Here is a 26,765-nt window from a genome sequence, read left to right as displayed (position 1 = left end):
CTTTCCCCTTTCCTTTCTTATTCTGGCTTCATCCACCCCTCCCTCCTCTTCCCTTTCTTATACTCCTGGTGAACTGTATATTTCTGGTGAACAGAGTTTTATCTTGTTTTTCTTGCTCCCAGTTTTATTTCTGCTCCAAACTCATTGCATGTTTCTTAGTAGTTACTAAGTGTTAACTAGATTGAAGGGGCAGGAGAATGAATGGGTGGATAAAAGATTGTGGATCAATATGTCACTGCCATCCACGGAATCTTTCTGCATTATCATTTCTGTTCTCATCCTGAAATTGAGAGTACTTTCCTAGAGCTTGTGTGTTGTAGGATTCAATTTCATTGAACTCAATGAATGTTAGATTGATTTAGATAAAAATCTGTCAAACTTGTAAACGGTGGAAAGAGAATGATGTTAAATGGATAACAGTGGTGGAGACGGGGCTAGAGGGGTGGATGCCTCATAGTTAAGAACACTTGTTGCTCTTGCTGAGTATTTGTTTTATGTATTCTTGCATGTACATATATGCTACATGTGGATTCCTGGTGCCTGCAGAAGTTAAAAGAGGGCATCAGATTATCTGGAACTGGAGTTATGAGTAGTTGTGAGCCATTAAGTTTGTGTTGGGAATTGAACCCAGGCCTGCTATAAGAACAGCAAGTAGTCTTCTAAGCCATCTCTTCTGGCCACTCCTCCCTACCCCCCTCCCTCTAAAATAAAATAAGTAGATACAGAAGATTTAGAAGTGTTTTTGTCAGGTTGATGAGCAGAAATCAGAGGTCTCCCTTTAATAAATTTATTTTATAAATTTTATATTATTTTATTGCCATGGAAGGAATATTTTGTGGTATTTTATAATAAAAACCTAAGTTTCACAAAAGACTCCAAAGCAGGATTAGTAGATTGCACTTGGTCTGAATAATGTATATAAACATCCGAATGTGATATCAAAACAATTTAAACTTTTTATTCACCATAGTTTTGCTTTTCAGTATTACACTTTTGTGATTATTGTTGCATACAGTTGGGTTGTAATTTTGGCTTTCATAGTGTGGCAAGGGCATTGGTGGATGATAAAATTATAATACTACTTACTTAAACTAGAAAGTTTAAATTAGCACTTAAAATGCTAAAATGGCTGTAGCTACCATTTGTTGAGCCTGAATATGAGTTGGCATTACTAAAACCTTTAAATGATTATGATCACATAGCTGAGAACATCAGACTCACTTTTCTCTCAGCCGGAAGTTTTTCATTAAAAAGAACATGTACTGTTTGGATTTCAGTCTGTACCTCCTAACTTATCTTTCAGTTCTGAGCATTGGATATTGTGTGTGGTATATCTTCACCATCAAACCTTTTAATCTATTAGGGCTAAAGCAGTTGGTAGAGTGTCTGCGGGACCTCAGTCAGATCCCTGGTACTTGAGTAAAACACAAGACATGATGACAGGCACTTGGAATCCCAGTGCTTGGGAAGCCTAGACAGGATTCTAGGATTGCTGGCAGCTAGTAATGTTGATTCTGTGAGCTCTATACTTAATTAAAGAGTGTCTCCAAAAAAAGGTGGAACACTATAGAAGATGCCCTGTATTGACTTCTGGCCTCTCTATACACTATCCAGAAGCATACATACTCAACAAACACATAAGTAAGGTCTAGACAGTCAGAATTTTATGTCTTTAATATGCTTGAAGAAAGTAGTACAAGCATTTCGTTAACTCTTAATTGGAACCTTTAAAGTTTTACATAGTGCTTCTTTATTTTCATCTCATCCCTAATCATCACCAACACACACACACACACACACACACACACACACACACACACCCATTTTTGGAGGCATAATTTCACTCCAAAGCTTAGACTCATCTTGAATTTACAATCCTTCTACGTCTACCTCCTGATTCTGGGATTGTAGGCATGGACCACCATGCCTAGCTCTCCTAGATTATAAATGCTAACTGTGATAATAGTAAGGTAAAATTATTTTTGCTGTTTTTTTATGTTTTGTTATAGAAAGCTAACATTTGTTTAGTAAACTGGAACAATCCACATTCAGTATTGTCTTACTAGGCTGGAGCCATGTCTCTGAAGTTAAGAGCACTTACTGCTCTTGCAGAAGACTTGTGTTCAGTTCCTAACACTTACGTGCCATCTGTAGCTTGAGTTCAAAGGAACCTGGCACCTTCTTTTAACCTTCTTTGGCTCCTGTACATACGTGGCACACATGCATGCACTGTAGCACACATGTGTACATGCCTTTTACTCTGTCATCTTTTGCTTATAAATATTCATTTTGCTAAAAGTGCTGTTTCTGTTCTGTCTAGCATGACCAAACTCTTATGTCATGTATTAATGTTTGTGTGTGTGTGTGCGCGTGCGTGAATGAATGAATGAACATTTATGCCTAATGTTGGGTTCTTCCTTGGTTTCTTTACACCCTGTTTTTTTGAGACAGGACCCAGTGCCCTGAGATTTGGCTAGACTGGCCAGCAAGCCTTTGTCTGCTCAAGTCTCCTCTTCCCTACTGTTGGAGTTACATGGTACCTGGCCTTCCCATGGGTTCTGGGGAGTGGACTCAAGGTCTTGTGTTTGTATGGCAACCATTCTACTGATGGATTCATCTTCCAAGCTTCTAAATTTATTAAGTGTTAGTCATTGGTCCATGATTTGTTGTTACACTTTAGTGACTTTTTACTCAGGCCTTAAATGTCCATTGGTAGTTGTATTTGAAGCTTTTTTGGGGGGTTGCTTGAGTAAGATCTCTCTTGTTTTCAGTTTTCTGTCTTTTGTTTTGTTACTTTTGTACTTTTTTCTTTTGAATAATACTCCATCAGGTTCTTTCTATGGTCCTCTTCCCTTGATCATTCTGAGAAATCCCTAGGTGTTGTAATTTTTGTTCCTTGTTTTGACCATTGTCTTCACAAAGTGTGGGAAACCCTGTATTATTGTTAGGAGCAAGATGGATAACATGACTGACCCGCACGGTGAGTGATAATGGAAACTCTGGTGAGTTAAAGTAAGAACATCCTGTCTACAACTAGCCAGATGGTTAGTATTTCAGAGTAGACCATCTGCTTTGATAGATCTTATGTTGTTTTTTTTGTTTGCTCTTGTTTTTGTTTTGTTTTGCTTTGTTGCTGTTGCTGTTTGTTTGTTGTTTTTTTTTTCCTACCCCAAGACAGTTTCTTTGTATAGTTCTGAGTGTCCTGGACGTCATTATGTAGAGCAGGCTGACCTTGAACTCATGGAATCACCAGGCTCTGCCTCACCACAGGCTGGGATTAAATGTGTGCACCACCACTACACCCAGCCTAAGTGTGCCGTTTTCAAATAGAACCTACAATTTTAGGTTCTGAATAAAATTTGTGCTTTTCTACATATTCACTGTTATCCGTGGCACAGGACAGTAGAAAGTCAGTTTTAGAGTTCACGAGATTACTTACTCTCATTGTGCATATGACTCTGAGATTTGTGCAAGCTGGGTTTTAAAGATTTACTTAAACGTGCCCGTTCCTTTGTTTGTGCATGTAAATATTAGCAGCATAGATGTGAAAGTCAGAATACAACTCTGTGGAGTCCGCTTTCTCATTCTTTGATGGGTTTGGGGCTGGAATTCCAGTTTTTAGGCTTGTGTAGCAGTGCCGTAGCTGTTAGCTCTCCTGCTGGGGAGAGTAAGGTGGTCCTGAGGCTCTGTGCTCACATGGCAGTCATGTCTAGATTGTGCAGCTGTGTTATGTGCACAGGAATCTCCAAGATTGTGATAATCATCTTGTTTTTTTTTTTTTTTTTCTTTCCCTTCTTCTCCTTGAGACAGGGTTTCTCTGTGTAGCCCTGGCTGTCCTGGAACTCACTCTGTAGACTAGGCTGGCCTTGAACTCAGAAATCCGCCTGCCTCTGCCTCCCAAGTGCTGGGATTAAAGGTGCACGCCACCACCGCCTGGCTGTGATAATCATCTTGTAATTCAGATTTATAATAGGAAATGGTTTCTACTAATTCTGATTAAGCTTGTTTCTTAATTTTTATTTTGTGTACACACACACCCCTCTTTAAATCTAAGTTCCCCATAAGAGGAAATATGCAGTATTTCTGAGTTTAGCTTATTTCATTTAATATGATACCCAGTTACATCAATTTTTCTACATTCTTGTCACACACACACATACACCCCCCCTCTGGCTGTAAATTTTTTGTGTTGCTGGGCAGTGGTGGTGCAAGCCTTTAATTCACCCTGGAGGGAAAGGCAGGTGGATCTCCTAGTTTGAAGCCATCCTGTCTATAGAGTGAGTTCCAGGACACACAGAAGTTCCAAGGCTACACAGAGAAACCCTGTCTTAAACCCCACTCCCAAAATCAATTCCTTGTGTATATATGTACCACATTTTCTTCATCTATTCATTTCTTGATAGCTGTCTAGGCTTGTTCTTTTCCTTGGCATTTTGGATGGGAGCAGGTATGAACATAGAGGATTGAGTATCTGGCTCTATGGTATGCTGATGTAGAATCCTGTTACTATAATATATTCCAAAGTGGTGGTGGTTAGTATAGTTGGGTCACATGATAATTTTTTTAGTTTTTTTAGAAATCTCTACAGTGATTTCCAAAATGACACAAGCTTACCTTTCCATCATCAATACATAAGCTTCCTCTTTCCCCACATCCTTGCCAGAATTTGTTGTCATTTGTTTTCTTAATGACACAATTCTGACTGGGATGGGGTGTCACTTTCTTTACATTTATGTTTGCTTATATGTAAAAGTAGTTAGCAATATATAGAAACCAAATACTCTTTTTTCCTTGCTATTCTGTTTTCAGGAATCTTTCACTCCACTTACTTGTGCTTAAGAATTATTGAGGACTGTGCCCCCACCCCTTTTTTTTCAGGTCTAATTAGTCATTAAGTCCCATGAACTTTGTAATATTTGTTCAGTCATCATTGTTGCCTTGATTGTCTTTGTTTGTCGGCAGTTTTGTATCAGCTCCTCACAGTTTATCTCAGCCTGCTGCCAGTGAATTATGTTTTACATGATCCCCCAGTATTGACTACAACAGTCTGCGTAAGACTGGTCAGTGAGTTCTTAACTGTGTCCAAGTAAGAACATTTAACTGTTACTGCTGTTGCTTTGCTATCAGTTTTCTTGTTGTCTCGCACAGTAGGTGCGTGCCCACACATTCCTGCTCTTCGCCATGTTTCTTCCCCACTCCATCCTTCCCTGTTGTGTAGCGCTCTTAGACATGTGCTGTAGAGGTACTGTACTACATCCCCAGTCTGTCGTCCAGGACTGAGGGAGCTAGATACATACCCTTTGTGCACACTCACCCCACCCTACCCAGGACAGTCTCCAGTGCCTTTCATGGGTTGCTGTAATTCTCATTTCTGCCAAGTTTCTTGAAAGCAGAAACTATATATATCTTGAATAATGCTAACCAAGATTTAAAATAATGTCTGGGAAACAGTGAGTTCTCAGATATTTGCAGAATGAATATATTATTTTTTTTTCCTCTAGAAACTATTGATTCAAAAATGATATAAAAACTTAAATTCTAGGTGTAAAGCCTTTAAAATGTCCTAGTTCTCTCTATTTCTGTTTGAAGGAGATGGTGTTTTTTATAAGGGTGAATCAATATTTATGTTCTTTAAAATTACATAAATCTTACTGATAAGCCGATATATTTACTAATTATTATTACCTTCTAGAGGTATAGTGTGTGTGTGCGTACGTGCGCGTGTGTGTGTGAGACACACATACACACCATACATACATACATACGTACGTACATACATACATACATACATACATGTGTAGAGACATGCAGGGGCCAGAGCTGATAGTACGTTCTTCTGTCACTTTCCACTCACTATCATTTTCCATTTTAATTTTTGAGATAGTTTCTCAATGTACCTGGAGCTCCCCAGTTGTGATAGAAGGCCCCATCCTCCTGTCAGTTTCTTCTTACAGCCCTGGTTTTACAAGTGCCTGGCTGTTTCACATGGATTTTGAGGATTATGTTTGGGTCATAATGCTGGCATAGCAAGCACTTCACTGACTGAGCCACCTCAGCCTCTAAGAAGTGTTACACTACAGCCTTCCTTCCCACTTAATATTAATTATTTTTAATATTTATTAATATTCCCTCATTGTCCTACTTAAATCAGGTTTTCTTGATCACCCCCCTCTCTTCCTTCCTCCCTCCCTCATTTTGCTCCACATCCTCCTTTCTTCCTTTCATGGTTGAAACAGGTTTTTCAGTTTGGATATACTTACTGATACACTGGAGAAGGTAATTTATTACCTTCCAGGAAATTGTCAGACGGATTAGAAGATGTCTGCAGCATCCTTGGCCTCTCACCATGGATCAAGAGCATTTCCAACTTTTTGCAAATTAGGACATTGACAAAAGTGTCTCCTGCACTGGCACTTGTTTCTGTGTTGCAGAGTCCTTCCTGGCTAGGGTCAGCCTCTCTTTCTCTATATGGGCGCGTGCGTGCGTGCCTGCCCCAGCACCCTTGGTATTTGTTCATCTGCAGCCAAGGTCTGTGCACACAGAGGCTGGAGGAGGCCATCAGGTGCCTTGATCTGTCACTGTCAGCTTTCTTTTCCTGACCTAGAGATTTTTGTTTCCAGTAAGCTTTCAAGCTCCACTGCCCACTTCTCTCTCCCTAGTGCTGGAGTTAGTTACATGGTCCAGATTCATTCATAAAATGATGTTACTAGTGATGTGTACTCAGCTTCTCATGCTTACACCATAAAGCTTTTACGTATCTGTCAACCCCTTCCCCATAGGAGAATACATGGGGCATGGGTGCCCAGGAACAACTGCTAGTTTATGCTGAGCTTGTCTTTGCTCCTGCTTTTCTTCCTAGCTCTTCTTCTAGATGAAGAAGTACATCCTCATTTCCTTTTCCTCATGGCTTTACCTGACAGATCAATGAAAAAATATTCCTTTATCAAGTTGTCCTCATTTTCTTGTCAAATTAAAAAGTGGCTGCTACCTTGTCTTCCATGCCCTATTCACTCAGAAACTTGTGGCAGAACTGTTCCTGTTCTTGGTAGAAGCCACTTCTGTTCTTGCTGCTGTGATGCACGGAGGCCTTTTATTAGTGGAATCAAGTTAGTCCTGACCTATATCATTGTAGTCTTTCTAGAACAAGTCCCCCCACCCCCATTTTATAGCTTCTCAGTCATGATTTCTAGGGTTCTTGAGCATTTTGAAAGGCTTACCAAGTGGTTTTAAAACAGCCCCCAGCTGCTTCATTCTCCTGTTTGGAAGTTTTTTGTTGCTCTTAGAAATGCCAACAATGCTTAACTGTTTGCTTCTTTAACAAAAATACTTGCTGAGTCAAAAGTGACATAGGTTCTTTTAGACAAATATTTTATGAAAAGTTAGTGTTAGTGTCTTCTAACATAGTTTTAAATCACTAATTAAAATTTATCAGTAGGGAAGGGATCAAGGAAAAATCTTGTCTGACCAATTTGACTGCTAAATTATAAGATACTTAAATAAAATTTCTTTGGTTGCAGGTATTTATAACAGCAATGATGTAGCCGTATCCTTCCCAAACGTGGTGTCTGGCTCAGGATCTAGTACTCCTGTCTCTAGCTCTCATATACCTCAGCAGTCATCTGGGCATTTGCAACAGGTGGGAGCTCTCTCCCCCTCAGCTGCGTCGTCTGTAACCCCTGCTGCTGCTACAACTCAGGTATGTTATAGCTCAGAGCCAGCCTTAGCTATGCGAAAGGTTCTCTCCAACAAAAGGTTAGAAAATGTAGGAAAAAGTAGGAGTCAGTTTAGGGCTTTTGTGGGCTGTGTTTCAGAAGACCATCTAAAATTGCACAAATAGTATTTGAAAAGCTTTTGTCTAAAATATTGTAATTAACATAGGAGGGGATGTAGAATACAAGACTGCAGGCTGGAAGCGTGGCTCAGTGGTTAGAGTATGTGCTGTTCCTGTGGAGAACCTGGGTCAGTTCCCAGCACTCACTTCTGCTGGTTCATAAGCACCTATCACTCCAGCTCCAAGGTGGTCTCTATTGGTGTCAGCACTCGTGTGCACACCCCCCCCCAATAAAACACACAATAAAATAATAATAAAAATGAATATTTAAAAATCTCAAAATGTAAACATGAGAGCTGGGCGGTGGTGGCGCGCGCCTTTAATCCCAGCACTTGTGAGGCAGAGGCAGGCGGATTTCTGAGTTCGAGGCCAGCCTGGTCTACAGAGTGAGTTCCAGGACAGCCAGGGCTACATAGAGAAACCCTGTCTCGAAACAAACAAACAAACAAACAAAAAAACCAAAATGTAAACATGACTCTTCTTCCCAAATATAATATTTTTTAAAAAAATGAATGGTGCCTTCATACACTAGAAGTTTTTCTTTTCTTTCTTTTTTTTTTTTTCCCTAGTGGGAGATAAGTGTTGACAAATAAACATTTGATTATTTTTCTCTCCTTTCTGCCACAATCTGATCTGTAGCTTGATATGCAGCCTCATTTATAGGATTTTTATTTTATTTTTCAGTTCTTAAAATCCAGTGCTTTAATATACCAGCCAGTGTTCTACCACTGACCTGTATCTTACCCAGCCCTTGAATTTTCTTTTTTCTTTTTTTTTCTTTTTTAATTATTTTAAGGTGGGGTCTCAACTGAGTCGCCCAGGGTTCTTTGGACTCATTCTTCGGGCTAAGTAGGTCTGCTTTTTAGACTCCTGAGTAACTGACACTGGTAAGCTCTGCTAGGCCTGGCAGTAGGAATGTTGCAAAGACAAGAGACAAATAGGAAAAACCATACTCTTGTATCTTATTTTTTTATTTTATGTATTTGAATACACTGTAGTCATCTTCAGACACACCAGAAGAGGGCCTCAGATCTCATTAAGGATGGTTGTGAGCCACCATGTGGTTACTGGGAATTCAACTTGGAACCTCTGGAAGAGTAGTCAGTGATCTTAACTGCTGAGCCTTCTCTCCAGCCCTCTCTTGTATCTTATTAATAAGACAAATAATGTTTTGAAAAGCCAAATAAACAGATAATTCCAATGGCAGTGGTTCAAGAATCCTAAGTCTCTCTCTCTCTCTCTCTCTCACACACACACACGCACACGCACATGCACACACACACACACACACACAGAATTATTTATTTGTGTGAGTGGATGTGTGTATTTGTCTTTGATGTATGTGAGCACAAACTAGTGTGCATGTTTACCTAAGAGACAACTTGTAGAATTGGCTTTTTCCTTCTACCTTATAGAGTTTTGTGAAGACCAAACTTAAGTGGGTAAGGGACAGAAATGCCTGCCATAGGACTGAAAGTGCCTTTACCCACTGAGCCATCCAGTGTAGCTACCCCCACCTCCCCCAGGATTTAAAGCAAAGCCCTGCCCTCAGACTGATTGTCTTTGTCCATTGGCAAGTTGGTAGGTTTGTGCTACCACACCCACTTCACTCTGTAATTATCTTAGTTTCAAAGTTCGAATAAGAGATACTTGAAAATTTCAGAAAACTTTGCTGTATTTTTTAAATCATTAGGTTGTATAGCATGCAGGTATAAATTGCTTTGTGGGCGGAGCCAGCCCCAGCCTGTCTAAAGCCCTAGGTTTGATCCGCCACACCAGTTTTGTTTTTAAAAAGACAAAATAAACTAAATCAGTACAAACTTGAGCACAGTTTCTAGTATATGGGACTTGATAATACATATGCATTTTCTTGGTATTTTCTGTAAGCTGTATTAGGAGGATACACCGTTAGAGTAGTGTAATGCGCATGTTTATGGACGCTGTTACTGGATGTTAGGAATGGAGATACAGGAATGAATAGCAGTTTAGTACAGGAAGTCAGTGGTGTGACTTGTACCATCTTTGGACATGAAAATGGACTGTTTGGTGAGTGAGGCTATTGTGTGACTTTAGAAGGCTTTCTTCAGAATCTCACTAGATAAGCAGGATGAGGGAAGTCATGGGACTGGGTTAGGGAATGTGAGTGGTGCGTAAAAACACTGGCTCTGTCTCATAGGTAGTTAAGTGAGCCAGAGGAGAGTTTTATACCCTTGGACCAAGTCTTACTTGAACATTTTCAGTGTACACTTTCTTTTCTGATTTTATAAAACTGTTTTAATTATTGTTGTTAGTTTTAGGCTGAATTAAGCAGAGCCTCATTTTTTACTCATTATGTTGGTATGTTTGGGGCCTGTATCAGGGAGCCGTGCACAGGAGAAGTGCTAGTGAAGGGAAATTCAGAGCGAGATGGAAGAGTTCACAAGGTGCAAGTAATCCAAGATTCAGGCAGTTACATTCTTCATTTTGTTTATCCCTTTCCATGCTCGAATAAGATGGATCTCATGAACAACCAACCAACTAACTAACCAACCAACTAGCCAACCAACCACACAAGCACACAAGCACACAAGCACACAAACACAGTTTGATTCACATGCTACATGCTGAGACAGCTGCATCCGTCCTTCTGCCTAGTAGTAAATGCATTCTGCCTTGAAGCCGAAGCCTGTTTAGGCTGGCGTGTCTGGGGCTGCTGTAGCAACCACCAGTCTTAAGGCAACTGAGGGACCTTGACCTAGAGGTCAAGTTGGGCTGAGGCAGATCTGCTTCAATTTCGATGCCTGAGGCAATATTAACGGTGGTGAATGTGAAATGTTATAAGCTGTTTGTAAGGGAAAAGATACAAAAATATTTTGATGGAATTATGAGAACTCTGAAAAATGGTCATTATGTCCCCTCTACTTCATGGCAGCATTATTTCAGCTTAACCTTTATGTAATTCTTAGTCTACTTTGTGTACAATCCGTGGTATGTAGGTAGTTACTTACATTTTGGTCTTTTAATTATACATAATTTAAAACAAAGCGGTTTAATTATACATAATTTAAAACAAAGCGGTGTTAAAAGGTAGATAGTGAAAGTTATCAGTATTTAAAATATGATTCTATATGTCATGTCACAGTTAAGAACTGTGCAAGAACATTAAGAACCTAACATGTGCAAGAGCCAGAGTTCACTCACCAGCACTACCAAAAGGAAAATGAGATAAAACAGCCACCCTGAACCCTTACACAGGTGTGCACATCCCCCACCCCTAACCCTTACACAGGTATGCACATCCCCCACCCCTAACCCTTACACAGGTGTGCACATCCCCCCTCCTTTCTCTCAGCAGACAGATACTTTAAAATGTGCATAGAGAATAGAAAATGCAAATGATGTTTGGCCAGTCCTTCCTTGCATAATTTAGTGAAATCAGAATTTTTAGTGTCTAGGTTGGAGCTAGAACCAAAGTCCAGTGGTCCTTCTTATTCTTTCTGACCTTCAGTGTAAGTAAAATCAACAGAATTATTTTTTGGTGCCTTAGAAATCATCACCCAGGGAAGTGATGAAGAAGGTAAAGTCATGACAGGCTAATAGACATTAAAGTGTAGTTGACTTGGGCTTTTAGTTAGAAAAGGACACTTGTAGTTGATTTGGGGTTTTTATTAGAAAAGGACACTTGAAAAATTATGTGGAGCAAGGAGAAATTGTAAAAACTTCTTCATAACCCAACTTTATTTTTTTAAGTACTAAACCTCTTATTTGATATATTGTAGTTGTTTTTAAAATATATATATATATATATATATATATATATATATATATATTACCAATAATCAATATAAATACTCAGTAACATAGGCTGCTAGGAATACAGTAGTAGTAAATGTAAATCTTTATCCTCATACAAGGTAAAATTCTATGTGGAAATGATGTGTTCTTTCTAATTTGATCATATGTGAAGGACATAAAAAAGTACCATTAACTTTTCATATTGCTTTTCAAATTCCACTATTTTCTCCCTAAAAGATAAGTGGTAACATGGATTAGACATTAAGTAATTAAGAAACCAATTCAGAAGTGGTTATTCTGTCCGATACTTCTGTCCCATCGAGAGTGTTCAGTAATGGTTTAACTGCACTTTAATCCTCCTGTGATTTTTTGGAGACTCAATTGTGACCCATTTCAGGATTAGCATTCCTTACATGAGGCTTGTAACAACTGGTGAGCAGTTTGGGGCAGTGAGTAATGCAGAGTGATGTAGGAGAACCTGCTGACCTCAGCAGCCTGTCCTCATGCTGGACGTCAGAGCATCACTGGTGGCAGCTGACTCAGAAGTGGAGTTTGTTCTCAGAGTGTGTTTCAAAGTATGAAGTTTGAATCATTGTGAAGAATAGATAAAACTTGATTCAGTCTGTGTCTAGTGTTCATTCAGATTTCATTCCAAAAAACGTCTCTGGTCAAACATGTATTCTTAATATATATTATTTTAAAATGACATGATTTTAATATATTCTGAAACATTTTAATTCTTACATTGTATTTATAGTCTTGTATGTTTTTACTATTGTGTTTTAGTTTTTTGCGTCAGTCCTGCCATATACTCCTGAATTTAGAACTCTCTATAGCCCAGAGTGGTCTGCAGTGTTTCAGTACTACCTCTGTCTTGAGTGTGAAGATTACAGATGTAACCCTGTACTCAGTACTATTGCTGTGTTATAATAGCATCGTTGGGTGAAGTATTACTTACAGCAGAGTATTTATGCTAATTTTTTTTGGGGGGGAGAATTGTTTTTACTCTTGGAAATTTGCCCAAATTAGTATCAGTATATAATTGTCAATTTATCTTATGCAAGTTAATGGAAAACCAGAAATTACAATAGTTCACAAATAATTTATTTCTAAAAGCCTTTTATTTCAAGTTTATTTTGTGTTTGCATGTGGGAATGCACATGAATAATGCATGTTTATATGTCACAAGACAACTTGCTTCTTAGAAGTCTGTTTTCCCTCATCTTGCATGTTTCAGGGATTAAAGTTAGATCATTATGCTTGGTCCCAGGCACCTTTACCAGTTGAACCATCGTAGCTGCCACAAAGATTAATTTTCAAAATAACAAGCTAAAGTGTGTGATGCTCATCTACCCAGTTCAGGTGTTTTATGAGCCCATTATGAGTATTACCTACATGCCTATAGTGTTCTCACAGGAGAGGCGCTATAGCATCAGCCCCTTTGTGTAAATGAACACGAAATTGGAGGATAGAGTAGTTTAATAGCTTGCCAGTAGCTTAGCTATTAGCAGATACAATGTTGATGAAATGTTTTTTCCTTGAAAGTGTGTGTGTGTGTGTGTGTGTGTGTGTGTGTGTTTTGTAGTAGTAGTAGTGGTGGTAGTAGGGACTTGGGGTATAACTTAGTGAGAGGATACTTGCCTCACATATGGAATTTCCTGTGTTTCATTCCCAGCTCACAAAATAAACCCAGAGCAAATGTATGAATTGGAAATGGTAATAAAGTAGTCTTTTAAATTATTTTTATGTGTATTGGTGTTTTGCCCATATGTACGTCTGCACCATGTGGGTGCCTGGTGCCTGCCGAAACAGGGCTAGTGTTCTTAACCACTAAGCTATCTCTCCCAGCAACCAACAAAATAGTCTTGATAAAATTTAGGGAGAATGTAATTTTCTTTGTTTTATTTTTCTAAACAGGGTTTGTCTGTGTAGGCCTGACTGTCCTGTAGACCAGGCTGGCCTTGAACTGGTAGATCTACTTGTTTCTGCCTCCTGAGTGTTGGGATTAAAGGCATGCATAACTACTGCCCGGCTGGAAGAGTACATTTTAAAGTAATGTCCCCATGCTATAGTGTTGCAGAAATGGCTAGTACTACATATTAGAGCTTGCTTGAATCATTTGACTGTGATGTTGACTAACAGGCTAATATATGCTTTAAAACAGTGTTGGTTCTAACTTGTCCTGTGGGCTAGAACTATAAAGTTTCAAGCCTACCTTTAAATTATGTATTTACTCCTATCATATTTTCTAAGGATGAAAATTTCACAGGGAGTCTTACCATTTACCACTAATTTTACTTTTTTTCTTTTTATGAAATAGAGTCTCATCTGCTTTTCTGCAAGAGCTACTAAACCGGTGGTCCTGCATCCCCCTCCCCAGTGCGGGAGTTTGTAGGCTCACACCACCAAGTACTTACTGTATCCAGTTCTTCTTGTTCATTTATAATTGTGAGAAAATATATCTCAAATAATACAGCTTTAATATTTAAATAATTTATTAGAACTTGCTCTTTCCATTTTTCTTTTTATTGCATCATATGTCTCTCTGGTTGTGTGTGTGTGTGTGTGTGTTTGTGTGTGTGCACGCCTGCACACCTGTTCTGTATCTGCACTGCAGCATGCATACAGAGGTTAAAGGATAACTTGTGGGAGTTGGTTCCCTCTTTCCTCCATTTGGGTCCTAGTGGTTGAACTCAAGCTTTTGGCAGCAAATTCTTGTCCCTCCTACATCTTCTGGTTAGCCTAAGACATACCTTTCCCTCCTATGTAGCAAACTACTTTACATTAAGCCTAAGATCTGTTTACTCACCATTTGCCAGAGCTCATCACAAACATGTCTCTGCTCATAACCCAAACCTTAAAATAGAGGAGATAATCTATTAATAGGTAGATTAAACCAGAGGTAGAAATTTGGTCTTAAGATTTTTTAAAGTGACAGCCTAGTCTGTTTAGGAAATACTGAGTTTCGTTTATTTGTCTTGAATCTGAACACTGCCTGAGGTACTTGCTTCTGTTTTTTATGGCTCTTTGATATATTAAGTTCATGAGGCATAATTTTTTTTAAATCTTAGGCAGTTGTTTAAAAGTAATTTAGGTTTACTTTAATAATTGTTGAGTATATTTTTAGTTTGTTAGTGTTTGGATCCAGTTATAAAATAATTATCCTTCAATTCGAGTTTGTACCCTAGAGTGTTAGGATTTCTTCCATTTACATTCACAGACCAGCCGTCAGAGCAGTGTGGTATTGCCTGGCTGTATATATGTGATCCAGTCCCAGGAACCATGGTGTTCTCTTTGGGCTGTTGACAATAAAGATAATTTTGGAGGGACAACAGAGTGTTTGGTTTGTCACCCAGGCTGGCCTTGGGCTCTCAGATGCTCCTGTCTTTACCTGACAGTGATATGTGTCTTAGCAGAAGTCAGTATGGACCAGGTTACAGGCATTAATGTACAGCACGAAAGTACCTTCCTATCCAGCAAAGTTAATACTCACACTTTCTCTTTTGAAAATTCATTTTCCGTTTTGAGGCAAGATCTTCCTATGTAGCCTCATTTGTAATCTTCCTGCCTCAGCTCCGGAAATAAACAAAATTTTTAAAAAACTAGACTTTGCTAGTTTAGAATAGGCTAATGGTAGTTTTATTTATTGGTTTTGCTCATGGCTATTAGGCAGGTCAGTCATTGCACTGTCCTGCCTTTTGTCTTGATGTTTCTATAGTGGTCTTACTGGCTGAAGGTGATAAGAAAACACCACCTCTAAATTTGAAGCTGTCAAGGAGAAATATGAAACTCTTGGCAGCAGCAGGGTCACCTCCTTTCAAAAATTATTTCTAGTAAGAGTTAGATCTGCCTGGGCAGTGGCTGTGCACACCTTTAATCTGTACATTCAGGAGGCAGAAACAGCCTTTACTGGTCTACATAGTGAGTTCCAGGACAGCCAAGGAGAAACCCTGTCTTAAATAACAACAACAACAACAACAACAACAACAAAAGAGTTGGATCTCTTGAGAAACTCAGAACTGAAAAGGTATTCCTGATAATAAATTATAGAACAGAGATGACAGCAGAGGAAAAAAAGGGCGGGCCTACAGGTTGGGTGTGCTCTACTATGCAGGTGCTAAGGCCCCGCCCCCACCCCTCCTCCCTACCCACCTGTCCCTGCTACATGCAGATCTCTCTTCTGCTATCAAGAAACCTCTTCAAAGTAAACTTTCTTCCTCCTCGTAATTTTCTGTATGCTTAGTTAACCTTTTAAAAATTGTGTCTCAAAAGTAGAACAGTTCCATGGAAAGAGCTTTTTTATATAGTATCTGAGGCTTGTTATTGGTACCCTGTAATGTTGATGTGTCTCCAATTTTCTTGTTCTTGCTTATTTTATAAGTAGATAATATTCCTAAATGATTGCTTTTTGGAGAGGCAAAATCACTTTTCAAAACTGTTTCCTTCTACAGTTGCATCCACGCATATGCGATAGCACACATGTAAGAGTCAGGATGACTTGCAAAAGTCAGTGTTCCTTTCACTATGTGAGTCACAGGAATGGAACTCATGTCCCCAGGCTTGGTTGCTTCACCCTTACCCACTGAGCTATCCCTCAGTCCAAGAGTGTCTGTCATATAGTTTAGTTTATTGTGTTTTCAGTCTCCATGCTGTTAAATACATAGGAAGTATCCAGTGTTAAAGTTCACTTATCTTTCACTCTGGACTAGGCGAGATAATATATAAATTATACATTGTGGTTTGTGTGTTTGTGTGTGTGTTGCACATGTGAATATCATGTAGAATCACTTGTAGGAGTCAGTTTTTTTCCATTTTGTGGATCCCAGGATTAGAACTCAAGTCATAAAGTTTGGTTGCAAGAGTCATTATCAGGTATTTTGTCTGCTCAATTATTAAACAGGACTTCATAGTATAAACTTAACTGACTCTTTATGTATGTCCTTAAGAAGAGAAAAAAATAGAAAGGTTTATACATTAAATATGAACTAAAAAGTACATTGGGACAATGGAAAGTCAGGGTTCTGGATCTTAGAAACCACTATTAAGGATTATAAAATTACAGCCTTATTGTGTACTGAATAAATTATCTAAATGCCACAATACACTGATGCTCGAGATAGGAGTTGGCCAGAAATAATTTATTCTTTAGACATGTGCTTTGTCATAACTGACATCATCAATCTACTCTGAGCTGTCACCTGCGTCACCAGGCCCTGCGTTTCTTCTTCTGTCATCTTGCTTCTTTATATTAGAAATACTGCTGTCCTTGGAAGTTGTTTTCAAGAGATTTATTCTAAAATGATTATGCTTTGGTTTTGGTTATGAGAAAGAATAAGTTTATGATTCTGTTTATTCTGAGAATAATTTCAGGGTATTAAAAGGTTTCTGTTAGCTACAGTATTTTGTGTACAAGAGACTTGTTTCCAAAATGGCACATCTTAAGGTTATGATATTCTTGGAAAGTGGGAACCTATACATATCAAAGAAGGCATTTTGATTACATTGGATTACGCAACCCTTTGACCAGCCTCCTTAACTGTGTAAGGGTTCACCTGGGCTTGTTTGGCACAGGTCCCAGTAAGAGGCCTTCGGACTTGTAGTTAGCAACAAGAGGGAGTCACAGTCTGGAGGAGCTCTTCAGTCAGTAGACCTGGCTTTCTGCCAGAGAGACAGGACCTTATATGGGGTCAGGGCAAAGCTGTGATTGGTTGGGCTTTGCATCGTATAGAAAGTATACTTGTGATGCCTGTTTGCTTTCTTTCAAGATAAAACAATGGCACAAGCAACAGGCTTCTGAGTCTCTCAAAATAGGAAGTATCAAAACACTGTGGTTTTTCTGATGTTAAGCAATGGCAAACATGGCTTTGAGCAGTCAAAATAGTAGAAGTAGAAGTTAAACCTTTGACATTCTTAGCCAGCTTGTGATGTTGAGAGACACAGCATTTGTTAAACATCTGTTGTCTACCTGCCTGATTTTTCTAAATGGTTTAACGAGATTAAAGAATTAGTTCTAAGTTCACATAGTTACAGTGTAAGTAGATTCACAGAATGAGCCACTCCTTAGAAACACTGTAGTTTTCAAAATTTGCTATTAGATGTTAAAGCCTTTACCTTGCAGGTGGGCGTTTGTGCTTGCCTTCTGAGTGAGAGCACAGCTGAGGCTGGGAGGGAAGCCATCGGCAGGCACGTCCATCTGATCACTAACTTTGTGCTTCTTCTCGTTTAGGCAAATCCCGTTTCTGGATCCTCTCTTAGTCAGGCACCAGCCCATATGTATGGCAGTAGATTAAATCAAAATCCATCCATGGCAGTTCTTATAGCTCAGTCTGAAAGCAGCCAAACAGGTAAAGCCCTTCCCTGGTGTGAATCCTCTCTGTATTAGGTCATTTTCATAAAATGAAAGGAAGGAAAGAAGGAAGGAAGCAAAGGCAGCCACCTAGGGATGTGATTAGTAGATGATTTTGGTTTTATTTTTGTTTTTCTTTTTTTGAAAAACGAAGAGAATTACATTTGGAAGTATGTAAATGTTATCCTGTAAAACAGTGCTGTGTTTTTTTTTTACTCTCTGAAGTGCAGATATTTAAGCTGAGCCTTCAGCAGGCAGGAGTGGCACAGTGTCTTTTCTAACAGATTTGTTCAGTCCTCGATTCTATACAATGAAAGCAACATAGCATTGGGTTTACCATGAACAGTCCAAACCTTTATTTTCATAATTCATAAAATTGAATTACCTGAACTTGGTTTAAAAATATCCTTCTTAGAGAATTTCTGCAGTGTTTAGTAATTTGTGTGTCTTTTTAGACCAGTTAACATTTGTTGCGTTTGCCTCTTGTACGGTTTTAATTACCTGTTGATTAGTGTTTTTCTCCTTCCGTCCTTACGGATCTGTTGACATGTCCACTTACTCCTGGCTGTCTCAGGGAAGGAATGGCTTTAGCAGTTCAACAAGAAGGGATCACTCATCATACCCTTACCCTTCAAGGGTCAGTGACTCCCTGACTTAGAGTAAGGGGAGTCCAATCCTGAGAGAGGACAGACAGACTGGAAAGGGCCGTGAGGGTGGAATACAGCTGCTTAAGACTTGATGATCTCCGACTATAGTAGAGTTCTCAAGGTGAACAGTTTGCATTTAATGCAGATATCTAGATTTTTTAATTGTTTTTGCCAATTTGCAAACATGTTACGTATTTATTGGTGTGGTGAGTTACTTAACAGTTTTAGTCTTGGTGTATCAGTGTATTTCGTGACTTGTGTTGGGATACAAAGTGTTAAAAATTACAGGCCATGAGGATTCGCTGTGATAGGGATACAGCTGAGTTGTCTGCAGCTGCAGTCCGTTACTTTAACCATAGAAATTAAAAGTGGCAGAGGGGAGAGCGCTGCAAATTCAAACCATGCTTCTGTGCTGTAAAGCTGAAAGGCGCAAGGGAGGAGCACATAGTCCATGGCCTTCTACAGTGTGCACAGACAGTGTTGTACATGCCACACAGATCAACAGCTCTCAACTAGCAACGTGGCAGGCAAGCTTTCCTCTTTCATAGCTGGAAAGACTCTGGCACAGGCTTGATAGGTATTTTAGGAAAACCTAAAATAAAAATGTGCTCCTTAAGGAAAATTCAGAGCAGAAGCTTAAAACTTGGTATCTCTAGTAAGAGAGTCAGTCCTATTATCAACTCTGGAATATTTACACTGCAGAACAAGATCTTGGAGACAATGCCCGAAGCCTGGTTGGTCGAGGAAGCTCACCCCGAGGAAGCCTCTCTCCAAGGTAAGGATTGTTATTACTGGGAAGCATAGGCAAGAAACACCTTGAGATTGGAAACTTTGTTATCTTGAGTAGGAAAGTGTATATTTGTTGAGGCTATAAAAGCATTTTGTAGATAAGAAGCCTGTCTAGACAAGAAAATTGATTCTAAATTAATTGAAATGTTAATTTTAAACACATTGTTAGATTTCTAAGCTAAAAGGAATACATTTTCATGTGTTTCTAATCAGTTTGAACCATTTATCATTTGTATATTTAGCTTGTGGGATGATTAATGCATTGACTTGGTGATTATTTTTTGCTTATAAAATACCGATGCCTTAAGATACAGACCAAGACTGTCGCTCTGGAGGTTCAGCTCTGGCTACTTCTCTAGTTGCTGCTTCACAGATGAAGCTTCCTAAAATCCCTGTAGGTTTTTTTTTTTTTTTTTTTTTTTTTAGGTTGTTGGAAGCAGAGTATATCCAATGTATTATGTGTGTTTTTAGGTCTTTTATGATATGTGGGGAGCATCCACTACTGTGTAATTAATCAAGGTGGCTTATGGGTCTGTTGTGGATGTGGAACAGATGTCAGTTTATAAGAACACATGGAATTTAGTGATGTCTGTCTTTATTCCATTTTCAGCTTTGGCATCCTTCTCTAGTCTGTTTTCTCCAGCTTTATAAACTCTCCCTCCTCTTGAGTTGGGTGGGAAGAGGACATGTCTGGGTGGTCCTTGGTCCTCATGTCAGGGAGGAGTTCCACTGAAAAGGGGAGCTTGTCATATTCTGTCTGACAAAAGGGATCTTAGTGCTGCTCACTCAGTTGGGGAATTTTCCTTAAGGTGCACATTTTTATTATTAATTAATTAATTAATTAATTTAAAGGCTGGGTTTCTCTATATAGCAGTGGGTGTCTTGGAATTTGCTCTGTAGACTAGGCTGGCCTCGAACTCAAGAGATTTCCCCCTCCATAGTGCTGGAATTAAAAGTGTGAACCACCACTACCCAGTGAGCACATTGTTTACTGTTGTAGGGACTGTCCAGTAACCTCATCTATTTCCCAAGGGGGTATAGACGTATACCTTTCCTCATATAATTCCTGTAATATAATTATGTAAAAGTAATGTGTTTTTTCTTATTAAATTCTGGAGGAAGTATTCCTCATTTGGAAACGAGGAATCTGAAGTACAGAATGAGAAGATTATCCTACTGTATTGTATTTCTATACTGTGTATGGTTCTCTTTCCAATGAGAAAGTTAATGGAGTCTTCCTCATGTTTAGTAGAGGAAGAATTTCCTTGTCCCAGCTTTAAAGTTACTTCATCACACACGTTATCTAAAATGGATTCAGAATCCGTTTGTGCAATTTTGCTTAGTAAATTTTTATTTTAAACAGACCATAATATTATGAATGGTACTACATTATTTTTAGTGTACATTTAAGTGTTACGTTATTCTTTTAAAATGATCCCAAAGTGGAATGGTCCTACTGAGTTCAACGTACTGTATTTGGAAAGTAGTGGCCAACTCATGATGCTTGCATGTAGAATGCCTTACTGCTTGAAGTCTCTAAGAAACTGAGTGTGTGTGTGTGTGTGTGTGTGTGTGTATAAGTGTATGTAAAAACAAGGTTTCTGCCAGGACCAGACCTTTAGTTCATTGCTAGAAGACCATTGTTTTCCAACTTGAGTGACATAGAAGCCTTTAACTGACTAAACCAACTTTCAGAATTTCTGTCCTGGTCCTTATGTGGCATCCCCTTCCCAAATCCCCAGATCTCCCTTTTCTTCATTGTTAAATTGACATCATTGTATAAAAATACTTAGGATACTAATGTTCTTTACTGGTGCATTAAGATAGAATGGAGACCAGAGACAAATATGGCCCCATTTACTAATGGAAAAGTAAAACTGGACATATGAATAGAACATGTTCACTTTTCTCTGTTTTAGAAAGGTTAAGATCTGTTTGAAGAATGAATCTATGACGTTACAAAAAGCTTGTATAATCTACATTCTACACAGATAAATTACTTTGGATTGATAGAACTGAAATAGATTTTTACTTTTAATTAAAAATCATTAAATTTTTCTTTTTATTGGACTTTAAGATTCAAATGGCCTCCACAGTGTTACATTTGTAGTGTTATTCTGATAGCATGTACATTAAGACATAGTGGTAGAATTTCATTTTAATGTGTATATGTACTTTGCCTACATGTATGTCACTTGTGTGCATCCTATGAAGACTAGTGCTCAAGGAAGCCAGAAGAGGGCATCAGAGCCCCAGGAATTTGAGCTGCAGAGAGAGTTGTGAGCCATCTCCTGGGTTCTAGGCGCTAAACCTGGGCCTCTGCAAGAGCATGGAGTACTCTCAACCCCTGGGTCATGTCTTCAACCCCTTTCTCCTTTCCTCTGTTTTAAAGCTCTTCTAATGTCTGGTTTCCCTGAGTCTTATAAAGAAAGCCATACTGTTTGTTCACAGCCTATTCAAAGAACTTTGATCATTTGTTTTCTAGTGGTTTTTAAGTATTTACTATGTTCAGCTATTTTATTTTATAATTTAGTGAATAAGAATGATAATGACTCAATTATGATTTTATTGATTCCTCTGCCATAGGCCACTTGGTGCTAGAAAATGTATACAGGAAACTGGGCTCTTAGCACGGTGCAGGAGATTGATGTGCTGCCACTTAGATGCATTTCCTTCTTTTTAACTTGAGAATAAATGTTTTTGACAGATCCCCTGTGAGCAACTTACAGATTCGATATGATCAACCAAGCAATAGTAGTTTGGAAAATCTGCCTCCAGTAGCAGCAAGTATTGAACAACTCTTGGAGAGGCAGTGGAGTGAAGGACAGCAGTTTTTATTAGAACAGGGTACTCCTAGTGACAGTAAGTATTCATTTTTTTGTGTCTAAAATGGATACTTGGAAGTGGGCAGTGGTGTTGCATGCCTTTAATCCCAACACTCAGGAGGCAGAAGCAAGCAGATCTCTGAGTTAGAGGTCAGTCTGATCTACAAATCAAGTTCCAGAGAAGTTGGAGCTGCACAGAGAAACTGTGCCCTGAAAAATACAAACAATAAAATATAGAAAAACTGTTTACCCAAAATAATGACATTACATCATACACTATATGTAATTAGAGAAGATATGCACCATAGTTGGTCAGAGTTAACTCTTGTAGTGTTTACTCCAAATTTGTCTTTGTCTTTAAGAGTATCTCCAGCAAGTTTTGCTGTTTGTTGGTTGGTTGTTCAAGTTCTGTAGTGTCTTGTGAACTTGAGAATAAGCCTGTCCCCTTTCCTAGAGTTGGTATGAAGATAAATGACATGAAAGCTTGCCTTCAAGTCTTCTTATCTGGTTACTAGTTGAAATAAACAGCTGCTGCTGTTCTCTGTCCTACTAGACTTTGCTCTTTCAACTCGTGAGAACACATGGTCTCTCCTCTCAGCTCAGGACTTAAAGGTTCCCATGCCCAGAGATCTTAAAAAAAAAAAATGTATCTAGCCAGGTATAGCTAGGTATCAGGCTTTATAATTTGAAGGAAGAGTAATTAGGCACACATAATGATACCTGTTTCTAATTCTGCCACTTAACAGGTAGAAGCAGGTGGCACACATCTTTAATCCCAGCACTTGGAAGGCAGAGGCAGGCTCTTGTGAGATTGAGGCCAGCCTGGTCTACATAGAGAATTCCAGAAGAGCCAGGGCTATTTATTTAGATCCTGTTCTTGCAAAAGGAATAGTAATTAGTAAATTTTATATTTAATCAGAATGTTAATCCTATTTATGAAATTATATGGTATATTTTGTATATACACATTTAGTATTAATACCAATGGGAGTGGGAGCGCCAACACAATGCCAAAACAGTACAGTTGGAGCAGGTTAAGGAGAAGAATAGATGGTTTTTATCATTTTGGTGTGGAAACGTTCAGTGCTTTATTTTTATATTATTTTGTATTTTTAAATAACTTGGCTTTTAAAAAAAATTGCTAGTAAGCTAAGTGCCTTGAATTGATCCTTTTATGGACAGTACCCCTACTCAAAACTGTTGAATGTGGGGATACTGATGTGGGCATCACCTTTTAAACAGGATATGTAGAGAGCAGACTAGACTATCATTTCTCATCTGGCACCGTAAGTCTTGTAATGCTGGAGGGTCTTTGGACAGCCCTGAGGTCATGTTAGCAAATATGACTTTTTAATAACTGGAGTTTTTCAAATGTCCATCACCGTGGCCTAACAACAGTGTTCTTGATTGGCAGTTGAAAAGTCCAAGCCTTGGAAGAATTAACACAGTATCTTAGGTGATCAGGCAGGGCCAAAAGCTTGTTAACAGATGAGGAGGCTTCTCCTCCTCCAGAGAGAAGTAGCAGGGTATAGATACAGCGCTCCCTGCTGGGGAGCCTGCAGAGAGACATGTTGAGTAGCTGCCATTGGCAGGCTTTCTGCCAGGTGTGTGGCCGCATGCTTGGTTGCTGCTGCTGCTGCTGTTGTTGTTTTGGGTCCTTGTGCATGCCAAGTGCATGCATGCTCTCCCATAGACTGGATCTCCCAGCTCCTGCATGTTTAAACAGTACAACTAAGAAAATGTGCCCTTATTTGAGGTAAAGCATATTGGTGTTAATTTTCCTATTGTAACTCTTAGCTATTGTCATTATTATTTTTTTTTATAAAAAATCTTGAAAAGTACTTTGACATTTTAATTAAATTTTATTTTGAGGAAAATAAAGAGCCATCATTTTCCTTTGAGGATAGAAAGTACTTGAACCTGATTGGGGTTGGGTGGGTGGGTTACTGTTTATTTCAGACAGACAGACAGACACACACACACACACACACACACACACACACACACACACACACACAGAGCAAAGCTTCCATGTGATACCTCTAGGTACAGTCTGCCTTGTATATACACTCAATATAACATGATGTTTGTATCTACATTCAGATTTAGGAATAAACCCCAGTCATGTTAGTATTAACCTACAAAATTTCCACATGTTTAATTTAAGTCTCAAGGAATTTACGCTATGACCATAAAATAGTCAGTCATGGGAGTGGAGTCGTCTTTACTTAAAAAAAAAATCACACAAATATTTGCCAGTTTTAGGAATGTTAAAGTCATTACATCAACTTCAAGTTGAAAATCGAAGATTAGAAGAACAGATTAAAAATTTGACTGCCAAAAAAGAACGTCTTCAGTTGTTGAACGCGCACCTTTCAGTGCCTTTCCCAGCGATAACAACAAACCCCAGTCCGTGTCATCAGACCCACACGTACACAGCACAGACCGGTGAGTAAGACTCTTAATGTCATGTGCACAGTCGACAGTAACTGGTTACCAGTTACATGAAGAAGATGGTAAGTTATTTCTGAGAGACAGAGACAGCCCTAGTAATTCCCTTGAATTAGTTTTCACTTCAATGGATAGTTTAATGGTAAAAGTTATTTAAATGTAAGATTTCATTATTGAAATACAGCTACAATATTCAACACAAAGACACCCCCCCCCTTAAATATGTGTTAGGGGTAAGAGGACTGTGGGCTTCAGCATCTGCTTTTAAATAGCCTTTAATCTTACACATAATTAATAGGGTCTGTGTTTTTTTATCTTTTCCTGTTTCTAGCTCCTACTACTGATTCATTGAACAGCAGTAAGAGCCCACATATAGGAAGTAGCTTTTTACCTGACAACTCTCTTCCTGTATTAAATCAGGTAAAAAAAAAAAATTTGTGTGTGGTTATGTTCATTTATGTTTTACTTATTACATTGAATGATTTAAAATTATGTTAGTCTTACTGCACTCTTTCCTACTCCGTTTCGTTCTTTTTACACTAGGACTTGACCTCCAGTGGACAAAGCACCAGCAGTTCTTCTGCCCTTTCTACTCCCCCTCCTGCTGGGCAGAGTCCTGCTCAGCAAGGCTCTGGAGTCAGTGGGGTTCAGCAAGTCAATGGCGTGACAGTGGGGGCGCTAGCTAGTGGAATGCAGACTGTCACGTCCACCATTCCTGCTGTGTCCGCAGTGGGTGGGATAATTGGAGCTTTGCCAGGTAACCAACTGGCAATTAACGGCATTGTAGGAGCTTTAAACGGTGTTATTCAGACTCCAGTCACAATCTCCCAGAACCCTGCCCCCCTCACCCACACCAGTGTACCACCTAATGCAGCACACCCCATGCCGGCAGCCGCACTGACTAACAGGTAAGACACTTGCTTCAGTGTGATGTTGTTGTTATTATTTTCTTTTCTTTTTCATGCAACATATTATCAGTGTTGTCCTTGTTTTGGGTTAGGATTTTTAATTTATTTTGTAGATGTTCTCTAGGAAAAAATAAGTGCTAGCTACTCATGGTATGCTTGTTTTTTAAACTGTTGTAATTCAATTAAAAATTCATTTCAGTATCATATTAAATATATTGGGCCGAAAATGTCAGTCCTGATCTGGGATATCTATCTTAAAATGTTACTTTTCCTTATTACATACATGTATACTAAGTTTTTAAAAGGTATTTTTTTGGCAGTTATATGATCTGGCTCCTCAGATTTCAAAGCACAATTTTGATACTCTATCACAAATTTTGATGAAGTGGGGGACAGATGAATACTAAACACATAAGTTTGTACCTTTTTAAACTATCTACTTGACTGAGTTTCTGTTATTTGACAGTCGAGTTTATGTATATAAGGAGAAAGAATAATTTGTAGGTAATGAAGTACTGTAGTTAAAAATGAATTTGTTAACTGCCCCACAAAGATGCTGCCTTTCTCGTCATCCCTGAGAAGGGCACAGTAGAAAGTAAGGCTGTGCTGGTTTTTCAGTGCCTCGGGACTAGGACTGCTGTCGGACCAGCAGAGGCAGATGTTCATCCAGCAGCAGCAATTCCAGCAGCTGCTGAACTCCCAGCAACTCACACCCGTAAGTTCTCTGTTTGATGGTGGCTTATGTTTGTCAGTGAGTGTCTGGTACTGTGACTGTAATAGGCTGAATGTATATCTGTGATGTGTATCCTAGAAGTTGTCTTGCCCTTGGGCACACCTGTACCATCCCATTTGCGGATTGTCTTACAGATGTTAGAACATGTATTGTGCTGGGTATTAGAAGGCAAGCTGTATTTTCCTGGCAGTTCATTCTGACAGGAGAGATAGAGAGTGCACACACTTGCACCATGGTACCTTCCAAGAAGGAAGGATACAGGATGAGGGCAGGCTCTAAAGACTCTAAGGGATGGAGTAAGGTGAGAGTGAGGGCATTTCACTTGTTTTGTGGTATCGTGAGAAGAACCATGGCCGCAGATGTGAGAGGCTTCTGGACTAGCATTCTCCTGTGGTAGTCCACCATGGTTCTGCCCCCAGTTCTAATAGCCACATCAATTGTGCCTAGTCTTGCTCTATTTT

The 26,765-nt window shown here is 39.0% G+C and overlaps 1 protein-coding gene across 5 annotated transcripts in view; it reads left to right on the top strand.

Annotated features, from left to right (window-relative positions):
- The window catches only part of Mllt10 (MLLT10 histone lysine methyltransferase DOT1L cofactor), a 144,213-nt gene that overhangs the window by 110,370 nt on the left and 7,078 nt on the right, over positions 1-26,765 (top strand). For all 5 annotated transcript variants that reach the window (XM_028764918.1, XM_028764916.1, XM_028764919.1 and 2 more), the window contains 8 exons: positions 7,518-7,696; positions 17,832-17,949; positions 19,301-19,373; positions 22,095-22,249; positions 24,472-24,660; positions 24,995-25,083; positions 25,207-25,571; positions 26,190-26,286. In XM_028764918.1, the coding sequence (XP_028620751.1) occupies positions 7,518-7,696; positions 17,832-17,949; positions 19,301-19,373; positions 22,095-22,249; positions 24,472-24,660; positions 24,995-25,083; positions 25,207-25,571; positions 26,190-26,286 (1,265 nt within the window). The remainder of the gene's footprint in view (positions 1-7,517; positions 7,697-17,831; positions 17,950-19,300; positions 19,374-22,094; positions 22,250-24,471; positions 24,661-24,994; positions 25,084-25,206; positions 25,572-26,189; positions 26,287-26,765) is intronic.

This window comes from Grammomys surdaster, unplaced genomic scaffold (assembly GCF_004785775.1).
Source record: "Grammomys surdaster isolate TR1022 unplaced genomic scaffold, NIH_TR_1.0 146, whole genome shotgun sequence".
Lineage (NCBI taxonomy): Eukaryota > Metazoa > Chordata > Mammalia > Rodentia > Muridae > Grammomys > Grammomys surdaster.
Note: the sequence above shows the minus strand (reverse complement) of the source record. Positions and strands in the feature narration are given on the sequence as shown.